General features: G+C 44.8%; 1 protein-coding gene across 5 annotated transcripts in view; it reads right to left on the reverse strand.

The window, feature by feature from the left end:
* Positions 1-23: 23 nt before the first annotated feature.
* The window catches only part of LOC142885181 (chloride channel protein 2-like), a 39,467-nt gene continuing 23,684 nt past the window's right edge, over positions 24-15,806 (reverse strand). For 2 of the 5 annotated variants that reach the window (XM_076021386.1, XM_076021382.1), the window contains exons 4-25: positions 15,513-15,641; positions 14,993-15,126; positions 14,283-14,363; positions 12,744-12,767; positions 12,174-12,252; positions 11,495-11,620; positions 11,221-11,305; positions 10,701-10,802; positions 9,769-9,871; positions 8,612-8,770; positions 8,410-8,479; positions 8,202-8,312; positions 7,582-7,795; positions 7,294-7,427; positions 6,476-6,723; positions 5,895-6,006; positions 5,459-5,505; positions 4,432-4,494; positions 4,022-4,060; positions 3,831-3,935; positions 3,062-3,148; positions 24-2,971 (exon numbers count right to left, since the gene is read on the reverse strand). In XM_076021386.1, the coding sequence (XP_075877501.1) occupies positions 2,423-2,971; positions 3,062-3,148; positions 3,831-3,935; positions 4,022-4,060; positions 4,432-4,494; positions 5,459-5,505; positions 5,895-6,006; positions 6,476-6,723; positions 7,294-7,427; positions 7,582-7,795; positions 8,202-8,312; positions 8,410-8,479; positions 8,612-8,770; positions 9,769-9,871; positions 10,701-10,802; positions 11,221-11,305; positions 11,495-11,620; positions 12,174-12,252; positions 12,744-12,767; positions 14,283-14,363; positions 14,993-15,126; positions 15,513-15,641 (2,801 nt within the window). In that variant the 3' untranslated portion in view covers positions 24-2,422. The remainder of the gene's footprint in view (positions 2,972-3,061; positions 3,149-3,830; positions 3,936-4,021; positions 4,061-4,431; positions 4,495-5,458; positions 5,506-5,894; positions 6,007-6,475; positions 6,724-7,293; positions 7,428-7,581; positions 7,796-8,201; positions 8,313-8,409; positions 8,480-8,611; positions 8,771-9,768; positions 9,872-10,700; positions 10,803-11,220; positions 11,306-11,494; positions 11,621-12,173; positions 12,253-12,743; positions 12,768-14,282; positions 14,364-14,992; positions 15,127-15,512; positions 15,642-15,806) is intronic. The other 3 variants (XM_076021385.1, XM_076021384.1, XM_076021387.1) reach the window with 3 other exon arrangements.

Below are 15,806 nucleotides of genomic sequence, written 5' to 3' on the forward strand. Positions count from 1 at the left end.
GACACAACGCAAACACAGGTGGCTTGTTTTTTTTTCCCAAGTGTTTTATCATTCACTCATGTACAAAAAAATTCATGTTCTCTGAAAAATAACAATGGCTGCTGGATTTCAAATGCATAATTCTCCTATGTACAATAGCATGTATGTAGATCTCATCTCTGTATCTTCATATGTACAAAGCATATACAGGTCAGTGCCATATAAAGGGAGATACTACAGACTTATTGCTTAGCTAGATACGCTGCAAATTAGCTTATGCACTCTCTACATATAACTCCTTATACATCATCTTATATGGCAAGCACTACTTTACATTCTATATGCAAACAAAACAGAAAAAGTTAATAAATAGTTGCACAAATGATTAAAGGGACAAGAATTATGGGCCAAGGTCGGTGCAGTGACTACAGAACTTTGACAAATGATGTGAAATTGTTGCATTATAGGCTAAAAGAGAAACATCCATTTAAAGGTTGATATTAGCTCTCTCTCTCTCTCTCTCTCTCTCTCTCTCTTTCTCTCGCACACAGAGTCACGCATAGACACACTCTTTGCTCAAGAAACTTTTGGGTAAAACTGTGCTTCATACAGTAGTTATTACACTACTCATAATTGCATTAGAGAACACAGAACATTGTAAGTTCACATCTACAGGCTGTGTCCATGTGCGTCCATGATTTGTGCTCTGCACAACAGCCAGGTACACCTGTAGCGCCGGCAGCGCTCATTGAAAAACACATGGAACACAAAAAAGATGAAAACAAACAACCAAAAAGCTCATAGGGAGTCGTAGTGACAAGACTGACAGGTCGACATTTCCCTGAAGCAAACAGCCCCTATAGGAAGCCAAACAAGGCTTTGTACGCAGTAAAACATACTCATGGCGATTACAATGTGCTTTGTGACTATTTGGAGCCGAGTGCGGAGTTAGATGGAAATTTCGGAAGCTGCCGTTGTCGCCATCCGGCTGGAAATCCCAGCCCATGTGGACATCAGGAGGGATAATATGCACATAGTTGTGTGTTGTTACAATCAACAATTAAAATGAATCGAGTATGGCAAAAAATAAGGATGCTGAACTTCCCTAACCCTCGTTTTACTGCATTACGACTAAAGGTGAGTTGATTGCATCGGCCGAAATAAAATAAAAAAACAGTGCTGTAACATAATAAGAAGCCATTAATTAGGGACCCTGTGGTGCTTCAGTACAGTGCTAGTAAGTAGGTAGTAGTCTGGATTCATAACAGTATGTGCTCATTTTAATAATTTCCCTCGCGTCCCTTCCTCTGTGCTTTCTTTTCATTTCATTTTCTCCCATTACGTTGTCTCCCGTGACTTGTTTCTCCCCTCGCATCATTTGAAGTCGTGTTTACGGGCTGTTACTTTAGGCATGAGGATTCAAATTACGCTGCAAGAGGTCTGGACCAGATTGGAGCTTGTCAAGAAGGTGTCTCCAGCATGCTTGCACAAACACACGCACACACACACACGCAAGTGATATTCTACATTAGTCAACAAGTCCCTTTAAAATACAAAAGTAGGCCTAGTTAGAATATGAAAACACAAACTAGCCACCCTGTTGCAATGGTGTGGTTTTTTTTTCCCCGATGCTTAAACAGGATGTTTCATGAGCTCATTAACAAACCCTTTGAGTAATCTCTGATGCAAAGTGCGTGTTTGTTTGAGAGAGAAATCCCACATAGAAACAGTGGCCACTAAAGGCACCATCTAATGTGTTATCAGCTCTGTGAGAATTGTTTCCGTTCCTCACAAAAAACATGTAGGTTCTCACAACACGTTTGCACGACACTGAACGGACATTTTTGAGATGCCAGTAATAAACTACAGTGAGTAGTTAATACGGGCTCCTTCACTGTTGATAATGTTCAATTTCCAGAAGCTTCTCCCTCTAATTTCTGCTTGGAGGCCTTAACATACAGTGACAGTCTCAGTAAGTGATTATTATTATTAATGGGTGGTCCATTTCTCTGCATCTGTATTCTGGTGGTCAGAGGTTTTTATATAATAATATAATATATAATTAATCATTCCTTCTGATTTTTTTTTTTAAAAAACAGAAGTTCACACTGGACAAAATATTGTGACTTGGATATCAATGGACACATTTTCAAAGCATTTTTCCCCTTTGATTTGAATCATTTTTCAGTGTCTGACTGGTCACTTGAGGCAGTTGTCAGATTCCCTTTTTGCATTCATCTATTAGGCCTTGTTTTTTCCAGGGATTTGTTGACCTGAATGAAAATGTAGAATCAAACCAGATTGAGCCTTTTTAAAAACACACTTAAATGGGCCATTTACCCTGACACGCAACAAAACTCACATCGCCCGTGACGACCTTTGAGACTATTTCGACTGGACTCAAAGGTCAGAGTTTGACCTCTGTCGGTGCGGAGAAAAACATTCACGAGGCGCCGGTACAGTTCCCTTCAGAAGATTCGGACTGATCTTCAGTGTGGGCGGGGCTACCCTCTCCCTCAGGTTCTGATAGGTCCTGGATCACAGATGGACTTCCCTGCTCCTCTTGCTCCGTTTCCTCCAGCTCAGGAGCGTCGGTGGGGGGTTCATAGTCACATGCCAGCTCTGATTCCTCCGTGTGGGACGGGCTGCAGTCAAACGTAAACTCAGACTGGTCCTCAGTGAACGACGGGCTCTCCTGTAGCATGCATTCCGAGGCCTGGTTTGAGACCAAGCAGCGGCCAGATTCCAGCTGCAGATTTGATTGGTCCGTGACGGTGACGGGAATCTCTTCGTACGGGAGATCCGGCTGCTCCTTCACGTTGGGGAGGTTGGGCTCCCGCGGCAGCGACAGCCCCCTGTGACGGATGCACAGCTTGTGCAGTTCTGTCACCTCGGACACGTTTGTGCTGTTCCCACAATCGCGGAAGCTGGCCAACGGGGGGCGCACTTTCACTCCAGTCACCGTCACGGAGCCCTCGATGGCTTTGCGCAGCTGTGAGGACGAGCCAGGCAGGAGGACGAGAATTAAACAGCGTAGGGAGTGTAAATGACAAAATATGCGCACACTGACATGCACACTCACCTCCTTGAGAGAGACCACTCCCACTAAACGTCCCATGCTGGTCACATAAGCGTGATCAAGACCCAGCAGGGAGAAGATGGTGTGGGTCTGTGGAGCAGAAGAGGTGGGTCATGGCCTGAATACAGACCTCAAGATTGTCATTTGCATTTTGGATCGGGGTTATGGAAACTGTTACACCAGCACAACTCTTCTTTTCTTTTTTTTTACTGGCTTTCACACCGGACCCTCTGAGTGAAGCAGAAGAAATGTACTACTTATTTTGATGTTTTTACATACTTAAACATTTTTTTTTTAACTTTACGTTTGATCAATCATCTCTCTATCAATGAAACAAGGAGTTTGGTGTCACAGCAACGCTCAATCATTTTCTGGTCTAACTGTGTTACATTTGTAGAAATCATGCTTGTGTTGGATGAGAAGCACATCTGATGCACCAAGTGCGCCAAATTTCTCTCCTTCACTCAGTCGAGAAAGACTGACAACCTCTTACAAACTTCTATTGACCCACAGCGAAAAAGACCTGTTGTGTTTCCTCCATTTTATAGGTTTATTACCTTGTTTGCACAGTTCGAACAAAAACACAGTATTGTAAATGCACCACCTTACTGAGGTATTATTAAACTTAAAGATAATTCATAATCCCATTTGAATCACTTTATATGAACCATAAGGAACACACTCCAATTTGTGGATACTTTATTTATAATCCCTTCATTGGTTTAAAAGCAGTGCTTTTCAAAGGGGGAGTTTTCAGTTCCTCAATACTGACTTTATGCAGAGACGTTTGCTCCACCAGCTGGAAGGGCGCCGGATCAATCTTGCAGTTCTTGAAGTCCACTTGTTCGTCCAGCTGCTGCTCCTCCCACTCGGCAATCTGCAACCAAAGTGGTGACATGACAGCATGTTAGAAAACAATAAATCTGAAAACCTGAAAGTGTATCCAATAACTGATGCCTTCACCTCTGATGGGGTCATGCAGTCTTCAACTTCAGGCGACTCCTAAAGAAATAAAAGACATAAAATACAACAATTCGTACACAAGTGTGCCCCACCTGAACGTACTGTGCATATTTATAGACAATATAAAATATGTAGAACAATGTATCACTACACAGATAAAATAACACCTTTAATTAGAATAATAGTGTTTTTTTGAAATTACCAGCTACACTTGACTCAGACACGTTTTAACACTGATGCCGAAAAGACAATCACACCTTCCAAATTATCGCACACATTTCCTCTCACACTCTCAGCAAAGCCACCCTGACGCCCCGGCTGGTGCACCAAAAATGTTTTGGTCCAGCACTCACACACGTCGCGGGGCAACGGTTACCAAGCAACAGTCTCTAGGCGGCGGACAATCTTACCGCCATGGAAATCCTGACTCGTTTGGGCCTTCTTTTTTCGGTAGGAGCAGACCCGGCCGGGCTCTTCCAGCCACGAAAAGAAGGCATCGACAAAGCAAAACTTTAAGAACACACAGCAACAGCAACACCGGACACTTTTACACCCCCACCTGCCCTGGTGTCTGACTTCTGCCGGCAGAAGTCCATGTGATGAGAGCACAATGTGTTGAAAGGAGGTGTAAAATTACTGAACCATGTCAAGGGTATGACAAATGATAAAAATAATGGTTTTTGAGTGATCTTTTTATAATTTTTTTTTTTTTTTTTTTTTAATTTGTTTCATGCAAAACGTTGTACAGTAATACTGTATTTTTACAACATGTAGTAGTAGTTTACTTCAATTTCAATTTTATTTGTTTGAGAGGGACAGAGAAAGTGTATCACAAACAGTGTGGAAAAATTCCAGATTGCAGACATTGGGTGTTGTTGCCAAAACACGTTTCCTAAGTAAAAAAAAAACGTTTTGAACAAACTTACACAAACTTGCTTGACTTTTGGATGACAAAACGTATCTGACAAACAGGCTCCTGCTACACTTCTTTTATTCCAAACTGTTCCAGTAAGAGCGATTGTTACTGTATGTAAATCAAAAGCTTCAAAAGTTATTGAGCAGAGGCCATTTGTGTTCTTTTGCATCAAATATTGTTTTGCTGTGACGGTGATAAAACAATGTGCACTGGGCCCTTAAGATTAGCATTCAAAAAAAACAATGAGAGTGTTTTACACAGAATGTGCAAAGGCATTTGATGGGCTGTGAAGGCGTTTGGTGTAGTAGCAGCACAATGACTCACAAATGTTTTGAAGCAACAACCCAGGGCCACAGTGTGACATAGGAGACCCCTGCGTGACTGTGGGCGGATTCTGCGTGACCTCTGAGCCGCGTACGCAAGAACTTGAAGCAAGCGCACAAACCCACGCATACGGTTGGCCACACAATCACACATTTGTTTTTTGTGTTTTTTTAATTCAACATTATTATTCTTCTCACCTCCATTAACTCCTGGTCTTGATCAGCACAAGAGAGGGTCTGAGAACCTTGGTGGAGAAATAGAGAATTATTACTGCAAAAGATGCAAACGGGATTAAATAATATAATAAACAATAATTAAAGGTTTTATATTTCTGTCTACTTAAAACATAGAATTATGTGGATTATTGCACAATAAGCTCTCCAAAGGTACAAATTCCCTTTGTGACATCACAAAAGGACAGTATCAAGCACAATTAAGCCATTAAGCAGTGGAGTGAACTTCTCTAACATCTGGTTTGCTCACTGACAAACTAGAGGCACCTCGCATCTTGCGCATAGAGAACACTGGCCAAAAAAGAAAGAAAATCACCATTTGGTGCTTTTACGGTGAGAGGATAACAATTATTTTTTACGCCTCCTCGCATCAGGGATGCTGCATTGTCACAGTACATACTGTTTGGTGTCTCCGTGTCGCTGATGGCCGAGACAGTTTTCAAGGCGGACTTGAGAGGGAGCTGAACGTTGGAAACCACCGGGCTGAAGGAGGTCGACTCCTCTGTGGAGATCTACATAGACAGTGCATTAACAGACAATGCCACACACACACACGCACATGCACACGCACACACACACCCCACATGCAGATAGACACATACAAATACATTTTTATGCACACACACACACACACACACACACACACACACACACACACAGGGAGAGAGAGAGAGAGAGAGAGAGAGAGAGAGAGACGACGAGTAGGATCACATGCACATGAACAAACAGGACAGCACAGGTAAGGGCACAGACGACAGAGAGACAGAAAAAATGTGTTAATGTAAGTAGAGATATTGTGGATACTGAGGCTTCATTTGCAATCACTTACCGCTGTGGCTGTCTAATAGCTCCATCTGTGCCTTTACCTACTGCTACATGCTCGCCACATGCTTTGCCTGATGCACTACAGCCCACACCACCCCCTACAGGCCAAACTAGCCCTCTCGACCCCTCTCTGGACGGCCCCCAGATGTGTCACACCTCTTGGGCGCTCACCAGGAAGCGAACCGCTTGGCGAGCATTGCTGTTGGTGGCCGGCACTCTGACGTGGCTGTGGGCGCACGGGGAGCTGGGCGAGCTGTCGCTGGTGAGGCTGGGCAGAGGGTCCGGGGTGCCGTTGTCCTGGGCCAGCTGACGGAGGTACTCCTGTCTCCGCTGGAGGCCCAGCTGCATGGAGAGCAGGGACTGGAGCTGCAGCCGCTCAATGGAGCCCAGCAGGATCATGGAGTCTGAGGGAGAATGGAGGCGGACCACAAGGCCAGGGTCGAGGGCAAACGTTTTTCAGATTGGCTGGACAGGTTAAAGAACAGTGCTACAGCTTAGACAGTTGACTTTATCACACTGCAACCAAAAATGTCAAGTGCAACTTTGTCTTCAGCCCAAACAAATAATATTTTTTGTCAAAGATGTCTGAACATTTATTTAATAAATTATTTTAGCTTCTAAGACTTGGGGGGGAAATGTATTTTCTGCCTGTATGGCTTCAGACTTGAACCTCACAATAATCCCTCGCCAGCATCCAGCTGGACATTGGTCAATATTGATATTTAACAGTTGGTTCGGCTGTTGAAAGACCTGTTGAGCTTAATATCCCTTTTATATTGACCTGGCCAAACACTGTTACAACAAGAAATGTGCACAGTAGATAAAAAAACAAAAATTGTAGCTATGAACACAACTGTCAAAAATGTAAGACATAATGAAAGATTTTACAATGCTGTTTATATTTGAACCAAAAGGTGATGAGGAATTCAAAAGCAGTGACAGTGACCACAGACAACAACAGGTTCTTCTCTCACCTCTGGATTCCACCAGCGCCAGTGTTTTGAGATAACTGGTCACCAGCATCTCCTGCAGCTCCCGGTAGGATGAGTTGAGGGTGATGAAGCGCACGTCCCTGACCATTATGTCCTCTACGCGGATGTTGTACTTCCTGAAATGTGGCGCGGCGGCCAGCAGATGGCGAGGTGGTGAAACAGAGGTTATAAAAACAAAAAAAAAAGGGGTAAGAGACACAAAGGAAACAGAGGTGTGAGTATGAGTAAGACATTCATGTAGAAATGTGTTCAGTGCACAGGCAGTCTTACTCGTGATGGCCCATGCCCAGCTCGGGTAAATAGGGCAGTTTCTTGATGCGGATGATGGAGTCGTAGAGAGATGGCTGGAGTGACTGGGCCACGGCGTTGGCCAGAATCACAGCGATCATCACAGGCAGGATGTGGGAGATCTGACCAGTCAGCTCAAACACTATGACTGCGGTAGATACGGTGTGGGTGACTGCTCCAGACAACGCTGCAGCCCCTGTGTAGGAGGGATGTGGATTAGAGAGAAAAATATAGTTTTAAAAAAATCAATTTTGGGCTCTCGGCTTCTTAAAATGCAATGCAACATGATTCCAACTGAGATTAATACGTTGGCGGGGCAAAGCAGTTTAAGTCAAACTTCCGCTGCTGGATGTCATTCTGATTTATTATACTGAAGTCAAACCAGTCACAGTAGCCAATGAGACGTGACTGGCAAATTTGTGTTTGGTGACAACTCTTGCAGGCTTTCGAATGACACACTCTGCAAACTGCTGTCAAGACATCAACAACGCGTGGCTGTCAACTCAAATCACAAAGGGGGCAAAGAATGAGAGGAAGCAATAAAATGTGTGGTTATAAAAAATAAAAAAAAACTGAAAAGGAACCGATCTGGAACCACTCACCAACCACGGCGTAGCCGCCGGGAACTATGGGATAGACGCTGCCGTCAGCGTGGATGCCATCAGGGAACGCGGCCGCCATGATCTCTCCGACGAGTCTGCCGAATGCTGCACCTGGCGCACACACACACACACATCGCCGACAACAAAGACACCACAAGGGTTATTTGAACTCCTCCAGGGACAACTTTTAGATTAACATTTCACTCACCGATAAGAAAAACTGGCATGAAGGCCCCACAGGGAACAGGCATGGTGGTGGCCACCGCAGACATCCAGAACTGAGAGAGAGAGGGAGAGACAGAGAGAGAGAGAGCGAGAGAGAGAGAGAGAGAGAGAGAGAGAGTCAAAAAGGCCTGAATCCTTCACAGGTTTTCCCAAATTTCTGCTGTCCTGCCGCGTCTGAAGCCCACCTTCATGACGACGAAGAGGATGAGGGTGATGAAGACGTTGACCTGCGGGTGCTTCCAGGCGTGGTGGTGGTGGCTGATGTAGTCAAACTCCTCGGCCACGCCCTCGCGGCACCACGTGCGGTTGTCGAACAGTGCGACCAGCGACTCGTGCTGTGTCAGCTGAGGGGACAAGCAGAGACGCTTCCGATGAGCAATTCTCTCTTGAACCCTGACAGACAGATCGGTACAGCAGAGACACACAAGCGGAGGCCAGAAAATTTCTCTATTTCCGTTGCGTATTTCTGCAGATTGGCTGACAAGATTTCCGCTGGGCTGCATTTGCACCTTGTGGTGCGTCGCGTGGAGAGCTGACAGGGTTTTGCGTCGATTGCACAGTGAGGGGTCTCAAATGATTAACATAACACAATGCTTTGCGTAATGTGAAATCATTTAGTCGGCTGTGTGAGCGTCGCTGACTGGTACCCGCAGTGTGACGCACACTGGGAAGAGCCAAAAAAACAAAAAAATACCACTGCGTCAAGCTCACTGACTGACTGCCTCTGCACGTCTTGTCACAGCTGGATCGCAGGATGGCTCGCTGAAAATAAAAATGCTGCGTTGTCACAACCAGATCCTAAGAAGAACATGTCACCATCAGCCTTGAAAATCTTGAGTGAAGAAGCAGTTCTTTCTGCTCCAATTGCAATTTTACTTCTATATCTTGCTAGATTGTTTCCAATAAGTCATCAACACTTGGACATTAATGTGAGGTTTCTTGTACTGTTTAAAGTAGGGATACAGACGAATGTTTTTCAAATAATAGAAAATCTGTGGAAAAAAAATGCAAAAAAAAAATCATAATAATTCTACAATATAATGTGTAATGGCCTTATTGAGTACTCGCTATCAGTATCGCTGAGTACTGAAAAGCAAGTACTTGTACTATACTCGCTCTGTAAAAGAGTGGTATTGGTGCATCTATGCTATCATCTCTAGTTTAAAGTAAAATTTAGAGTGTAAAAAAAAAAACCCTCCATGTTGAGCTCCCTCAAAGGAGCACAAAAGCTACCGACATGTCAACGGAATCTGCCTTCGTTTGAAATCACAGTCAATCATTTTGTGACACTTTGAACGTCATGCTTCCAAACTGTCAGAGGAGTGCGAAAACATTTTCTCACCTGCCCGGCCATGAACTGGCCGAAGCCCGGCGGGAATGTGAGGGTGGAGACCAGCAGGGTGACCAGGGCGGGATACACCAGGCGCCTGACAGGAAGAGACGGACTGTGGGGTCATTAATGGGTGTGCCTGCCACACTGTTTGCGCACACTTGATTTCTGAGCGGCGAGAGTGGCAGGGCTATAAATAGTTGCCTGTGAAGCAGAGGAAACAGACCAGATTCATGCGAGGGCTCTACCCAGACATCCCTGGACGCCAGTCACACCGTGACATAAAAAACTTGCGCTGTTTTTTTTTAAAGGGACAGTTCATCCCAAACGTCTGACCGATGTCAGTTAAAACACTCTGGTGGCATTTTCTAATTCCACTTAATTTTCACCCATGTGAGACTAGACCTGAGGGTGAGCAGTAGTATGAGGTAAATCATCCTTTTAAAGCTGCAACATCTGGTTTCTTGCTTACATTATAATAGATTCAAAATCATTGTGTGACTAAAATTACCTGTGTAATCACCGTTATACACTTAAACTGAAGGTGAGGGTGGAGTCTTAACACAGGTATGATTACATCACACATATCAAACTTAAAAGAGGCTAAAAGCCCTAGGAATAACGCCACCTAATATATTTGGTGTTCAAAACAGCCACCTGAATGTATTGTGAAAATTGTAAGATGCAATGAAAGTTATTTTGATACAGAAAAAACTGGGATGTTTTTTCCTAAAGAATCGATTGCTGTCAATTTTAAATATTTTCAACATACCTGGACACTTTCCAAAGGAAGCTGAACAGGCCAATTATCTCTCAACAATAGATTCACAGGTAATCCTGCGGTTTTCCCTGAGCTCTCGGCTATGCAGCGATAACTACAGTTTCCAAAATGTCGAATCAAGGAGGTGTGACGCTCCTGTTATCAGCAGGCCTCAGATACTCACTTCCTCAGCAGGAACTTGTTGATGGTCTTCTGTTTCCTCATGCACTGCACAATCAGCCGGTTCAGATAAACAAACAGAGCGCCACCAAAACCACAGGCGATCCTGCCGGACAGACAAAGACACGGTCTGTCAGCGCAGCATCCTGGGAGAGAATGAAACCAGCAACCTTGAAAAAAAAAGATTCCCATTGCCAATGAAAAAGCAGCTGCTTTGCTGAGCCTCTTTGTGGAAAGCCGAGTGGTGGTTCATGAATTTTATTTCCTCTGATTAAGCCTGTTGGCATCAAACAAATCAATTTTGAAACGAGACAATCTGGACACAGCTTGTGCTCCTAATCATCAGAGTACAAAGTTAATTTCATGCCCGCTCCACTGAACACAAATCGACCTTCAGCCATGTGAGAATGTGACTTAGAGGAGAGGGTGAAGCTGAATAAGACCTCAAATCTCCACAGTAAATCAGACGCTGCGCAGATCCCGGATCAGTTTAATGTGGCACTGGTCCAGCAGAAAACACTCACCCAAGGATGGCGAACGCGGGCAGCTCCTGAAGGTCAAACGGGAAGTCAAGGCGGAAGCGGGTCTTGAAGAGAGCAGTGATGGTCTCTTCAGGATGAAAGGAGAGAAGAAGGCTGCATTGTCAACTAAATATTCCTCTGTTCTATTTGAAGAAAAAGGTGCTGGACAAATACTGCTTTTCAACAATGACCAACTACGCAACAGAATGAATCCAAAACACGCACATTTACACAGACAGACAGGCAGAGAAGAGCCATCATGAAGCAGGACTTCTACCTTCCTCCTGGTTCCACACTGCCAACACTCTGAAGATGAAGGCGCTGAAGGTTGCGGCGAAGAAACCCCTCCAGTAGTTCCTCACCGCGAAGAACGTTGACGTCACCTCAATGCTGAACAGCACCCCTGTGCCACAAACAAACACACCACTCGGATGCTACTGGTGCAAGTAAAAAATTAAAAAATAAAGCAGCACATTCTTTTTGGCCCTTTATACGGAATGAACTAAAACACCAAAACCTTTTTATGCTAAATGAGAGAAGTTACAACGTACAGCTTGTCACCCACTGATTTATTTTAGTGTATATAATGAGAATTTGCTGACAATCTCTGCTGATGATCTCCTCGTGAAACCAGCAACAGAAAGCAGCCGGTGTTATAATATTGTGTCTAATATCCTTCACCTGGTCCTTCTTCCAAATAAAGCATCAGACATTAGTGACAAACACCACCATGAGGATTGCATCAATGATGCAGTTCATGGGCCACCGCATGGCGATCCTCTCGAGGAGGCGCTACGCCTTCACGCTCCCCCTGCTAGCAGCTGCTGAAATAGTGTTCCGCCCCTGTCGGTTTAAGAGTTCGATAACGGACGGAATGAGATTGACCCCTCGCTGTCCTGCACGCTGGCCGTGTTTTGTCCTCATCTGTTCCTCCATCTGCCACCGTGTTGTTTTACCTCCAATCGGGGCGGCGAAGCAGCAGCCCACACCCACAGCGCAGGCGGCTGACAGCATCTCTGTGTTCCTCAGCTCGTTCTGGCAGACAAGGATCAGAGGCACACCAAACCGCAAATTCAGGAATAATGCACATCCTGCGTGACGTAAACACACACACACACACACACACACACGTGTGTGTACGTTGCATACACATTTAAAGACCAAAGATATGTTCTCATGGAAAAATGCCAGATGTTTTCCTGTCAGGCAGCTGCTGCATTGTTGTTCACAGTGATGGGGTGTGGGTGTGTATGTGTGTGTGTGTGTGTGTGTGTGTGTGTGTGTGTGTGTGTGTGTGTGTGTGTGGCAGAAGCTGGCAGGCCATATCTGACTGCATGTCGCATTCATGGAATGAGATGTTTGTGCAAAAGCCAGGGCAGCAGGACAGATCGATGTCTCACTGTGATGGTTCACTGGACACAATCAGACAGAATGGAAAGGCATTCATCTATTGCAAGCCTTGGAGATGGACAGCATGGATTATTCATGTTGATGGAATTGGCGATGAAGACTTTGCGCGTTCATACCTTGCTTCCCTCAAAGGGCTCTTCCTTTAGCAGTGAAAGTAGGGGGAACACACACACACACACACACACACACACACACACACACACACACACACACACACACACACACACACACACACACACACACACACACACACACACACACACACACACACACACACACACACAAAGAGAAGCAGACAGAAACAGGTGTGAGTGCAATCAGTGTGAGCGTGCAGGTTACCTCTTCGGTCTCGGCCACTGGAACACGTCCGACTTATCATCCCAATCACGCAACGAAATCAAACAGGATGAGCCTCGGTAAACACAGTCTTGAGTCCGCAGCAAAGTGAATTAACATTTTCACAGACTGATTAAGTCAAACGGCTGCGCAGTGGCCCCTCCCCGCACCCCCCAACTGTGCAGACGGAGATTTTATTTTTATTTATTTTTTTGTGTGTGTTTATTCTCTTCCTCCTCCACATTACTGCAGTTCTATCTTCCTCTGGTGCTGCCAGTACATGTGGGGGAGAAGCAGTGCAGACTCAGACTGGAGAGCCGCCCGGTGTGGCCTCGACGCATGAGTGGAGGTGAGAGTGTGTCCTGAGGGATGGCAGAAAGTCAAGGAATCATTAAAAAATGTTGAGCAACCATTCTGGTCATTTCTTAAGCTTCAACCTACAAGGAACAAACGATGAGGAGAGACCAGATTCTCCTGCCTAGTGGTAGCAACTTTACAGGTCTCACCAAAAACAAAACACTTCAAAATCGATCATTAAATATAAAAACATAAAACTTGCTGAATTAAGATCCAAAATGAAAAAACAGGCAATGTCAAATTTTCAGAGCACAAAAAAATGAAAAGAGTTTAAAAAAGCTTACAAAGAAATGTGTTTCATAGTTCAGTGATGCAATGAATGAAATACACTGCCTTTATATCACGTTCATGCTACATGGATTATTCTGAGTTGCATGGACGGGCTTTCACACCTGGAACTATTATGTTGTTACTGAGGATGATTTGTACTGACTGCATTGTGAGACAGTTTCATAACAACAACAATGAACGAGGTGCAGGTTCACTTGCAATGAGAAGGTGAAACACCTCGATGACATTTAGGTAGGAAAACGGGTTACCGGATTCTGGACAACACACACAAAAAATGACGCAGTAGCAAAAGCAGGGGCAAACAAATTATAAAGGAGCCGTGAACTAACTAAAAATGTATTCATACATAAGATATATGACACTGTACAGTCCATATCGACAAGAGATTTTTTTTTGCTGTCTATTGCCATGCGAAATGCATTTTTCTGCGGCTGCTTGGTCAGTTGTGTTCTCACTGCAAACGGAAGGGAGCTGAGAACGGGGTTCTCTGGGCTCAGTTGCAATCGATCCAGGAGTAAAAGCACCCAATTCACCTCACACAAGGACAAAAGGCTAACCAATCAACAGTGAAACTCAAATGTTTAGCATTGAGAAAGGCGTGAGTCAGCATGTCTGAAAGTGTCTTTGTGTCCCCCACCTCCAGAGTTTTTTTAAGCGCCTGCTTTACTTACCATGAAAATCCCACCGAACAGAGCGGCCATGAGTTTGCTCAGCAGAGCGGCACACAGGCTGGCGACGTGAACAAACGGCCCCTGAGAGAGGAGGGAAGATGAGTGGAGGCTGCAGAATTTGTGTGATAGCTTACCAGATGTGACGACAAATCACATTTTATCACCAGACGAGTTCCATTCAACAAAAAAACCCTTCAGCCAGTAAATCCTGCTCAGATTTAAACTAATTTATGTGCTTCCTGGATGGGTAATGAAAAGATTATTGGCAACAAATGTTTTTTCCCCCAGCCTTGGCTTTAATAAAGACTTTAATGAGGCCCTGTTAAAATACTTTTGACAGAAGACCCCAGTAATTGTCTTGCAAATTTGTCAGTGTGTCATTTTAAAGGGCCAGGTCGTAAGAATTTATAAATAAATTAACATAATATGCAAACAAACCTGCTTATGATGTGAATATCAAGAAGAATATCAACATTTTTTTTACCCCTTTAAATGTTACACATTGAAGGGGTTATGTTGTTTAAAAATGAAAAGTTTGTGTACTGTAATTATGGCAATGCCACTAATAACACAATAAAATGTGTTTATAAAAAACGAAATAAAAATAAAATAAAAAAGTTACACATTGGGTTACTGGTATTACTGGTATCACACTTTAGCAGCTATAGAGACCGTGTGTGTGTGTGTGTGTGTGTGTGGAGAGTCCTCACCTCCTTCCCCAGAGGCATCCCGCTGCCCAGGGCACAGGTCAGGCCGATGACTTTGGCCACAAATGTCTTAAAAGTCAGGTACTCCTTCAGCACCACCCCCCTCAGGATGGTCTTCATCTCAGGGATGCCTGACCCTGTGACCCAACAGGAAGGAGTCGTCGGTCAGGATGTCGGGGGAGGGAGGAGGAGGAGTGACGAGTTGAAAGAGAGCAATCGCACACATGGAGATGGGAAGAAAGAGGGATGAGGAGACGAGGAAAAGAAGAGAAGAAAGAGAAGAAGGGCGGAGAAGAAGAGGCTGATTAGCATTCAAGTGGTTTCCAGTGTGCGCAGAGCGTCGGAGACGCATTACTCGGGTTCCCCGACGCAAATGCCGAGCGGCGAACAGGATCCTTGCGGGGTGGCGCGCTGGGACACATTATGAATATCTCCCAAACAAATGAAACGAGCATTAATTAGGCACAGAAATGTGTTCTGTGGAGACGTCAGACGGGGTCACGCGTGTGCCTGCGTGTCTTACCTACAGCCTGGGGTGCCAGAATCTGCGTGAATCCTGCCGAGAAGGTAATGAGCACCACGGGATAGGTGACCCAGGCGATGTACTGCAGCAGCAGGTTGCTGTCCAGTCCTCCGTGCATCCACTTCTGTGCTGCACACAGACACGTAAGCTCATCTCATTATAAAGTGGAGAAACCATAAAAGCAAAGCTCCTCTGTCTATTAAGATTCATGGTCTGCAGATCCACCAGACTTCCTCTGTTCTCCGCCCTTGACCTTCTCCCTCACGCTTTCCTCCTGCCGCCGTCTCCTCATCC

This window comes from Nelusetta ayraudi, unplaced genomic scaffold (genome assembly GCF_046127955.1).
Source record: "Nelusetta ayraudi isolate G7.1 ecotype Tasmania unplaced genomic scaffold, CSIRO-AGI_Nayr_v1 ptg000011l, whole genome shotgun sequence".
NCBI lineage: Eukaryota > Metazoa > Chordata > Actinopteri > Tetraodontiformes > Monacanthidae > Nelusetta > Nelusetta ayraudi.